Source organism: Taurulus bubalis, assembly GCF_910589615.1.
Source record: "Taurulus bubalis genome assembly, chromosome: 2".
Taxonomy (NCBI): domain Eukaryota; kingdom Metazoa; phylum Chordata; class Actinopteri; order Perciformes; family Cottidae; genus Taurulus; species Taurulus bubalis.
Window position 1 is genome coordinate 7,812,395 of NC_136590.1, and position 11,073 is coordinate 7,823,467.

General features: G+C 43.8%; 1 protein-coding gene across 1 annotated transcript in view; it reads right to left on the reverse strand.

Moving 5' to 3' along the window:
* LOC306733230 (calcium/calmodulin-dependent protein kinase type II subunit gamma-like) overlaps positions 1-4,194 on the reverse strand; it is a 32,350-nt gene extending 28,156 nt beyond the window's left edge. The window contains exons 1-2 of the mRNA XM_079214437.1: positions 4,120-4,194; positions 2,004-2,098 (exon numbers count right to left, since the gene is read on the reverse strand). Of these exons, the coding sequence (XP_079070563.1) occupies positions 2,004-2,098; positions 4,120-4,187 (163 nt within the window). The 5' untranslated portion in view covers positions 4,188-4,194. The remainder of the gene's footprint in view (positions 1-2,003; positions 2,099-4,119) is intronic.
* Between the last annotated feature and the right edge of the window lie 6,879 nt (positions 4,195-11,073).

Below are 11,073 nucleotides of genomic sequence, written 5' to 3' on the forward strand. Positions count from 1 at the left end.
CCTGATGTGTGGAGTGTCACTGATCTCCTTGCATGACTATATTGTTAAAAACCTCCTCTCCTGGCAAACATGCACACATACACAGGCCTACATTGTAAGGCCTTGCCTCTGCAAAGAGCCAACGCTTTTTATGCTGAGCCCTTACTTTTCCTTGTTGGGACATTAATACCAGGAGCTGCCCCATGTGGACACTTGAAGGCAGGGATAGAACAAGAAGGGTATTACCACACACTCACAAATGCATCACAATACAGACATGCTCTATTAGTGTTAGTGTTACTCCCTGCTCTCTCCCTCACACACAAATGCCATCAGACACAAACAACAGAGCAAATAGGGAGGCGCCTATGGAATCCGTGGGGTCTTAGTGGTTGATGAGATACATTTAGCATAAGTGGATTAGCCTCGATACAAACCAATCCCCCTATGCAGAGAGACAAGAGAAAGGCAATGAGAGAGAGGCCAGCAGAGAACGATAGGGACGGAGGTAATGAGAGAGAGAGAGGAAAGGAGAACAAAGGAAGCCAGGTGTGTGTGTGTGTGTGAATGTCAGGACGGAGTGCAGGTCTAATTCGTCAGATACAAAAAAGGAGAAAGCAATTAAGTATCTCAGTCTAAGGCCAGGGGAGGTTCTGACACACTGCCATGAGCTCACGTCATCATTACAACATGGCACGCCACACCAGGCATGTGCACGTGGGTGTGGATCTATTGCAGGCACAGCAACCAACGCAACAAATACAATTCAGGAGTGCACTGTGGAGCGACGTGAACGCACCAATAATTAACAAGATATCAGACGAGAAACATCTTTCATATCCTGTCGGTTCTTATTGTTTTATTTCAGTCCCAGCATCCATGTGCCCTTTGCATGGAGAGAATCTTAGAAATTTGGATCAATTCATTGTACAGCGGTTGTCTAATGATACCACAGAGGAGCGATTGAGACTTACTCAATACAGTGTTTATAAAGAGGGTCATTAAACCATCAAAAGGTTGCAGATAAGAACTCCCCACAGACAATGATTGAATAAAAGACTTCCTCTGCCATTGGAATTATGGAACTCATGGTTTATGTGCATACTTTCCAATAAGGCGGGGCGATATGACGATATATTCAGTGAAAGGAAAGGCGTGGATCAGTAGAGATTAGTTATTGCTTCAATATCTTTGGTAAGCCAAGTTAAGTTTAACGATCTGCATGATGCAATGCATCAAAAGGAGGCCACTATATGTGGGAGTATTACAGTTTACATTACAAATGACATACTCTGTCATTTTATACTGATATTTTTTTTACAGTAATTGACCTTAATTCATGATTTAATACATTTTCTTGTCTTTTAGCCAGTATGTGTGAGTCAGTTCCAGTACATGTTTGCATTCACTTGGATATGTTCACTGTCATGGCTTACAAGTGTTTGAGTGGGTAGTTCTCTCATGTCATTTGACACAGGTCACATGACCTCTTGAGGAATTAAAAAAAGTGTGAACACCTGACCTCATTACACATCATACCCTGATGAAGACTCGTTGAGTCGAAACACATAGGTTATCAATGCTTTAATAAAGGATAATTAACTTACATTCAGAGTGCCTCAGATATTTTTGCCAACTAATATCAAGGACTACATTAAAAAACTAAGCTGGACATTCACTGTTTTTTTTACTTGTAATTGACTACTTGCCCTATCCTTGAAGAGCACCTGCTTTTATTTTTATTTTGTTCACGTCAGTTCCCAGACCATTGTAGCACTCCCTATTTTTTATCAATAGGATGAAGAACTTTGCCAATTTCACTGGATTAATCACAAAAAGACATCGCCGCATCTATCTATAAATTGGTTCTCAATATAATTCAAAGAAACTTTACTTAATACCAGTAATGATAGTCATCACCACACACAAATGACATATACACCACAGAGCTTGACTTCAGCGCCACACATGAGTCAAACATGCATATTTCAGAGTCAGTGTGACTGTGCATGGTGTTAACATACCTCTTGCAGACAGCTTCTTAGTGTTGATGATTTTTGCAGCATATTCCTGTCCTGATGACTTCTTTACACACCTACGCACCACTGAAAAAGCTCCCCTAAGAAGAAAGAACAAACAGACAAAATCAGTTCCATTTCACATGCTCTTTCTCCCTCTCACTCAGACACAACGTGGGACATTTGAAACTGCATCCACTTGTGTGCAGTCGTTGGATTTTAGTGTGTGCCAACAGCCTTGGTGTGTCTATCTCTCACTCTCTCACACACACACACACACTGAGTTACTATCGCAGCCTCAGTGTGTAGAACCTGGAAAGGTTGGAAACAATCAAGTAAATCAGCATCGATATAACAAGCTTCTCAAGCATGAGTGCTGATATCAGCTTAGGTCTTGGATTATAAATGAATGGCCAAGTACTTTTGCTAATCTTTGATAGGCGCACAATACAATGTAACCTACAGCCCCATAGGAAATTCAACTCGCAACAGCTAGCCCAACAAATGTGCTGCATACAATGTATTAAATACATTCAAGAGGTAACAATGTTCAGATATAAATCTGCGCTAGTAGAAAAAGGAAGTGCAAACTAAAACAACTCCTTCTCTGAGGAATCTCATATTGACCTAGATGAATGCTCCATATTTTTTCACCTGTTACGGTGATCTTACAATTTTGAGCATCACAGAACAAGAATTATGCATGATTTCCATTGCGTCTACATCACAGCCTGTAGTACCTGCAGTATCTGGCCCTACGCAGTTTTCTTGCAAGAGCAAGGCTGCTTTGCACTACTCTGGATGATATATGGAGGGTGGCTACTTTCCGCTGCACTCTGCTCTGCTCTTAGTTTCAATTATTTACCAGTAAATGAGAGGTGACAGAAGTACAAGGCAGTGCATTGACGCTAATAACCAATGACGGAGCAAAATGCATTAACAAACGGGAGTAGAAACATAAACTGAGGTAAGTGGTCAGTCTGCAGGAGGATCGGGAGCGGTGGGTCCACTATGGTGGATGTGTGTGTGTGTGTGTGTGTGTGCGCCAGTGCAGTGGCTGTGCAATCAGTGCCATCGATTACTCAATTATTAGGCAGAGAGTGGAAATGGCAGCTGGAAATTAAGGCTGGTGTATCTTTATAGGACCAGTGTCGCCCTGCAGCCGCTGGTTTGGGTACAACAGGAGGAGAGCGAGAGAGAGGAAAAAATGAGCCTTCGCCGGCCAAGAACAACAGATGCTGCTGATGAAACAGAGGAGGTAGTGGCCCGGTTTTCTTGCCGTCATCAAAATACCGAGAAAAAAAACACGTCACCGCCTCTTGCACAGTACACGTCAAATCGCCGCTATGACAGCCCGAGCTTGAAGCTTCACGATCGCCTCAGTTTACTAAGACCAACAGCGCTTATTGATAACTTGACGATCATCGAGCCAGCTGCTGTCGGCATTACTGTGCAAACATAACGCAGCGCAGCCTGCACCGAATAACTTCCTCTTTACGTGGTCCGGGAGGTGGGGGGGGCAATATGTAACATTGTTCAACCCGGTTAACGTGACACAAATCACCTGCGGCTGCTAAGAAGAAGAAAGAAAAAAAAAGTGGTCGGCCTAGTTAGCCAGCGACCACAGCCTCTGGTCTGTGGAGCCAGCGCGGAGCTGTCAGACCCCTCTGGGCCGGTGAAATGTCACAGGGCGACGTCTCCCGGGGCCCCGCTGGCGAGTCTAGCAGACCATAAAATACCGGGCAGCTAACACAGCTGTTAGCGCACCGACACTCCTCCCTATTAGCGGCGAAAATGCGCAGCGCCCGGTGCGCTAACTCGGCTAGTTTAATCAACATCAGTGTGGTAGCTGGTTGGCTAGCAACTGAACGTCCGCGCGCTGCTGTCCGTTAGCTAACTGACACCAACGGCTGTCTCGCGTGTCTGCACCGCGGCAGCAACGGCCTCCGTTTAAAAACACACACCGACAACGTATTACGGCACAGAGCGAGACTATACGAGTCGGCTATCTATCGCCTGCTAGCTGGCTAACCAGACATAATGCGAGGCGAGGTTGCGGGGGTGGGGGACAAGACAGCAAGACAAACACGATGTACACTGGGACGTTGCGGCTGCTGCTTACTTCCCGAGCTCCTCGTACAGCTGGTACTCGTCGGTAAACCGGGTTGAAGTAACCACGGTGGTTGCCATGGTTGAAACCGTGAGTGGGGAGCCCGAGCCTTGGGGTACGACGGCGGCTGGCTCTCGTACGTGATCCGGGAGGAGGGTAGCCTAGCCTCCAACACTGGAGTACCTATCTGACAGGCAGGCAAAGCTGAAGAGGATAGAGGCGAGCGCAGACGGAAAGGGAGGGGCTGGGGAGAGGAGGAGGAGTGATGATGATGATGTGTGTGTGTGTGTGCGCGTGTGTAGTAAAGGGGAGGAATCCTCGCGAGAATAGGCTCGTGCAGCATGAGACTATAGGGCTTCTAGTTCAATGAAGTCACAAACATGTGGGGAGGTGGTGCTGAATTATTTTGCCTCGTTTATAGGCTAAATATATTTAAGGGGCAGTGGATCATAATTAAGAGACATGCCGTTGATTAATATCACGATGGTGCATTTATGACTACATTTCAATTTAAATAAACAAACACTTTTGACATCTAGTAGCATTTTACTGCACTGGTTGGGATACACCCTATACCCTGGGTGGGTCACACCTCACTGCAGCAGAGAGGCAAGCTATGACACACACACATACGCACACACACACACACACACACACACATTGCATAAGTACATGCACATACAAACACTCTCTCCAGGGATCAATATTGATTAATGCAGGTCTTGCTCTGAACAAAGTGGGCCTTTCTGAACCACTGATTTTGTCTGTGCTCGTGTGTGTGTGTGTGTGTGTGCATAAGAGAGATACGGATGAGTAGAGGGAATAGAGTGACGGCTGTATCGGGTTTCCGCCAACGAGCATGCACCTATGTTTTTCCACAGTGTGAGGGCCGTTAGCTTGGCGATGCTAAAAGATGGTGTCACACAGATCCAGAGTGGCTCACTAAATGTTTAATGTGGCATGTGTGGGAGGCCATCAAAGGACAGGCGGGTGGGGCTGGAGGGAGCCATAGAGCTTGAGAGGCCCTGTGAGTGTGTGTGTGTGTGTGTGTATGTGTGTGTGTGTGTGCGTGTGTGTGTGTGCGATTGTATATGTGTGTGGGTGCGACTGCCTGCTCAGCACTCTGGCTCAGAGGTAGGACAGCGAACAGCACATAGACGCTGTCAGAGAGAAAGAGAGAAAAATGGTGAATTCACTAAAAAAAATCTTTATGTGCGGTTGTCAGCGTGGGAACACAAAAGCTGAAAAAGTTCAAATATTATGAGGCAATATCTGCAAGTGCAGCCTGCTGAATGCGCGATGGAGAGCAGGAAAAGGAGGCCAGTGTGTGTGTGTGTGTGTGTGTGTGTGTGTGTGTGTGTGTGTGTGTGTTATGTGGAAGACAAATGAGCACTGCAACGTAGGCTACTAGCCCTCTCCTGCCCTCCTTTTCCTACGTGCTAACCCTGCTGCCTCTCCTCCTCTTCCTCCACCTCCTCAGCCTCCACAGAAGTTATGTAATGGTGAACTCCTCAGCCTTTGTTATCTCACACCAACCACACACTACGCCTTGCCCGCTTGATGAGAGACAGAGGAGCAGAGGAGGGAAGAGGAGTGAGAGCACGGGAGGCCGAGAGAAGAGAAAGCAGGATGGTTCCAGCAGAAATTGGCACTCGGAGAGGGAAAGAAAGAAAGTCTGTGTGCCTTTTTCCATATTGTATTATTATCATTGTAGTATTATTGCAGTCAGACCTATTGCCATTCTCATCTTGAGCAGCCCCATTCGCCACTATGCACCTATAATGTGTGTGTTACTCCAGAACACTAGCTAACTGACTTTACCGTGACATGAGAAAGCTGCTCAGCAACCTTTGTGTCAAACCTTCCTCTTGATTTTGCAATAGAAAAGGTCACATGACGATGCCAGCTATGTCTGTTGACTTCACTTTGTGTTCTCATGCAAACGCTGCTGTGAAAAACAGACTCGGCACAAACGGCGAGAGGACGTTGACGTTCTCGCACCTTGCAATGTGGATGTATATGAGCTCAGAGAAAGCGCTTATTGGGAAAGCTGCTGACTGACTTTTTTAAGTCATATTAGGAAACTGAGTCGTGCTTCAATGGAGACATCTTGCACTGCGCATGTTCTCCATGCAGCTTCATGTCACTTGACTTTTTGCATGGGGCCATTTGAAGCTTGCAGCCAAACACCCATGCAGGATTTATGCTTTCTTGGAGCTAAAAGAATCCTGTGGTCTGATCTTCAGAGCCAAATCATCACATTTTGGTTTGTAGCAGACTCCCATGGCTAGCTGAAGCTCTGCTTGAATCCAGAAAAGACTAATTGTGCAATCAGAGCTCCAGTAGCTGCGATACATTTAGGCATGACTTTTCCTTTGTTGTGACTAATGAGGGTGAATATGCCATCTGTTACATCATCACAACCGAGAGAGTGGACGAGGCCAAAAGCTGAGTCATGACACTCTTGTTTCTGCACTGCTTTGGAGGCATAATCAGACTGGGGGGAAGTGACTGAGCAACGCTTTTCCCTCCTTCAATAGATGCCTTCGTGATGGCCCGGAGCAATAAGCTACTGACCTCCAAATGCTCAGTTGTCGACTGTCAGGGTCGCGTTGGACAGCGCCTCGGCGTCAGTGTGTGTAGCTGTCCGGGTGAAAAGGAGGGTGTTGCTGATGAAATGCTAGTGTGCTCAGTCAGCTCTGCCAGTATACATAAATAACGTTTTTTTTTAACATCACAGCAAAAATCAGAGGTGACATGTAGTCGGCCTCTGTTCATTTATTGTCCTTATGCAACATAATTCAGTATCAGTCCATTTGTTACACAGCAAACACATGACAAACAGAACAAACCAAAAACAGTAATACATTCCTGTAGTGCTTATCATTATCACACGGGATGTAAATATTGAAGATTATAGAATTTAGTAATTCAAAGTTTCCTCTTAAACCTCATCATAGACATCTCTGGCATACACGTATGTCTACTGAAAAACTAGATGCATATGCTTTATTATCCCAAATTGCACAAAACAGCCACCTCAAATCGCCAAAAAAAAAAAAAGGATTTGGTCACATTTTTTGGTGCAATCAACCCTTCCTAATGTGCTGTCAATTTAAGTGAAGGGAAATAAAATCCCTAAAAAAGCAAAGGTGAGCAGCAAATGGTGGCAATGGAGAATTGAAGTTGTTGGATTGCCCAGTACCAGCTAACAATAGTTTAAACAACCTCAGTAGGCTTTTCTGTGTGCATCCCACTGGTGTGTCACTAGCTCAGTTGCTTTGCATTTGAACATTTCTTGTTTGTTTTGATTTTGTATTCAGGTTCAGCTCATCTGCTAATAATAACTACATAATTAAGAGTTAACTGACAGAAGTGAACACACTGGAAATTGCAGTTAGGTTTCCGCATTCAAGGCCACCGAAGATTGGAGATGAGGAGCTTGCGTCCTCGTGCTAAGAAGCCGGTTACGTAGTCTGGAAACAACACATTTCTAATAATTGTAACTTTTTTTTTTTACCTTAATGAAGTGATTTTTTAAAAAAGTTTTATATTTTTTCTTTTAAATAAGTCCTATCCAACAAAAAATCACCTAATTTAAGCCATCAACATACCTATACAGTGTTGAAGCCATTTGTTCTAATTAAAGGATATGTGCAACATGTTCAAGAGGCTGTCACGGGTAGGGTTGGGTACCATACTGGCACCGGTTCCAACACGTCCGGTACCTACCGGACCGAAAAGCAATGCAGATTTCGGTGCTTCCTTCCGGTGCCTGAGCCGATTTAAATCCTTTTTTTTTACACTACTCTGTAAAGTTGCACGGTATATAGATACTAAAAAGGTAGCGCGTTGCCCAGACGCTAAAAACGATTATTAAAATAGCGCGGATCAGAGCGCACTCGCTGCTCTGCTCTCTGTCCGCCTGCATGCAGAGCGGGGCTCGAGGGGGCGGGGCTTCCAGCGCTCACACACACACAGTGCGCGCACACAGAGATCGCTGGAGACACGAGCACGAGCTTTTGAACGTCCGTCCATGGCTTGATGGAACAAATCCCTCCAGTTGATATTAATGATGACGTGTAGTCCAGTAAAGCAGCAGTTTTAGGATCCAACAGTGTCTGAGTTCTGTTGCACACGGTCCCATTCAGACCACCTGATTGGACTGGTGTCTGTTCTTTTTTTAAATATATATTTTTATAGTTTGAAGTTAAAAGGTTTGAAGCTGTAGTTTAAAGTGTGTTTTGTATGTACTTATTTATATCTATAGTATACTTTAAACAGTTAATAATATTGTTCAATTTGAAGAAAAAAAATTGCCTTGGCAATAAAAAAGTATCGGTTTAGGCACCGGTATCGTTTTAAAAGTATCGGTTTAGCACCGGTATCGGAAAAAACCCAAACGATACCCATCCATAGTCACGGGAGACTCGGAGAGAGGACCCAAATGCAGAAGCGTGGTGAAAGAAAACAGGTAGGATTCTCAGAAATAAACAGGATTACAACCATACAGTACAACTCGACAAGGGGACAGGAGACAAACAGGGTTTAGATACAAGGGAGGGTGAAGGTAATGAAGCACGGGTGGAAACAGGGCAGGACTTCACAATCAAACAGAGGGAAGGCACACAGGGAGGGAGCTACCTGGAACACGGACAGGTGAAAGGAATATACAATCAGGGACAAGGCAGACAACATGAAGTGCGGGGACACAGAGGACGCGGACTACAAAATAAAACAGGAACCCAGACAAATCCAAACCGTGACCGAGGCTCATGAACCCTGGAACTGGTTTTAAATGTTCCTCCTATTCATAGTGGCCAATAAATGTACTTTCAATAGAAGTGATATTGAAAGTCTACAGTCCTACTTCTGTCAAATATATTTTCCAAAGTTTTACTGAATCAAATAAGAGAGCATGACTGTCTGAGTTAGACAAATCAATTGGTTAGTTTTTAGGAGTGAACAGTAGCAATGTTCAAAACAAGAAAAACCCGTTTCAACATTCATACGTGTGCCTGAATATTTTAAGACTTGTAAAACTGTGAACCTATCCTTTAATGTTACATAAAACATTTGCTGAATCACATAATTTATTAGAGGTAATGTAGAAGATAGTTGTGTTCCTTTTTTCTTTTCATTTTTAGATTGATTCCGAGAAAACTACAAAACAGCATTGGTCCAAACAAATATTGTCATCACTATAAACTCATGTCAGTCACAGCGTGTACTTACACGGAGGAAGTAAAACAGCACAATTTGGACTTTGCTTCCACCCTCTGTTCAACAGGCAAAGATGCAGGGCTTTTTCTGCCACACCTTCACAGACACAAAGACATTCATTCAACAAAGAAAACCTGTTTCGACAATCATATACTCTATGTGCCTGACTATTGTTTTAAAGCAGACTTGAATTTTCCTTTATTGTTCCAGACAAAATTTGCTGTATAATCTGAAATATTTGACTCCATTGACCCTAAAATGACTGATCCCACACTAATGAGACATCATTTGCATTGTTTTGTGATTTGGAGTAATTCTATATGATGGTAAATGGACACTACTGAACCATCACCAGAACATGAACTGTAAATGCTCAGAGAAGCATTGACCTTTCAAAGCGTCTTTGGGTACTTAGAAAAGCGCTAAATAAGATTGAAGTATTATTATTACCTTTGGTTGGGATGGATGCTTATTTCCTTCATGTTTTTGTCTCAAATCAGATAAGTATGTAAATACTTTTGTTTTAAAGGCAAAACTGACTACTCCTAGAATATCTCAACAAATCACAACACTCTCAAGTAAATAACATATACCAAATAAACATGTTCAAAATGACTGCACCTGTGCACATTCACAAAGTCCTGAAAGATCACCTGGATGAAAAGAATAAAGAAGCTGAGAACATTCCAGTGGTACTTGGTCTGGAATGAGATAGAGTTTTTTCAGTGTCACACTCGGTAACTGTTGCTCTGAGCTTCACGTGGAGGCAGAAACAGAATTATTATTTAATATTCTGGGTAATTCCCATTAAGGAACCTGTGAATACCGGTGCGACTCTAGGGGCGACTCTAGCTCAGGGGGATGAGTGGTCGTCCCGTAACCGCAAGGTACCCGGCTTGATCCCCAGTCCCCCCATAGCTCACATGTCTCACATGTCCCTGAGCAAGACACTGAACCCCCAGCTGCTCCGCGGGCGCCTCAAGGGGCTGCCCACTGCTCCCTAACCAGGGATGGGTCAAATGCAGAGAAGAATTTCCCCAAGGGGATTAATAAAAGTGCATGTTTCTTTTCTTCTTTGATTGTATTGAGATAATATTTCTTAAAAACTTGTCTATTTGATTTGCAGACAAAATAGGCCCAAGCGTGGAGCAGCAATTACCTGATGCTTCTGTGAGACCTGCACACACAAGTAAGCAAGTAAGTACACATTGACACTGAAAAAGTGTCAGTGCGTACGCTGTAGTTTTCTCTCTCTCGTGAAAACTACAGCAAAAGAAGTCCAGTTGATCCATCAGGAGGACACAGAAATGACTCATGACTCACATCAATCGAGGTCGCTTTGCATGTACATGTACATGACTTTCCATCTGGCGCCACCATAAGGTTGACATCTGTGGTTTTGAGTGAAATGTCTCAACGACTGTTGGATGGTTTCATATTTCATTCTGGTTTATGGCCAGACACCTGACATTGATACTCCCATCAGCCTCAGCTTTTCTTAGTTGTTGTGCTAATTAGCATATGTTAGCATGCCAACAGGCTTAATGAAGACAATGATCATGGTAAACATGAGCATGTTAGCATTGTCAGTGTTAGCATTGCACTGGTTCCCTTGACAAAACATGTTCCATTGGGTTTGGGATTATTGCAGAAAATAAGATCTGTGATAAAAATGTTACTGACGAGAACACAAGAAGATAAACTTCACACATGAACACCACTTTTATGATTTGTTTTAAGAGT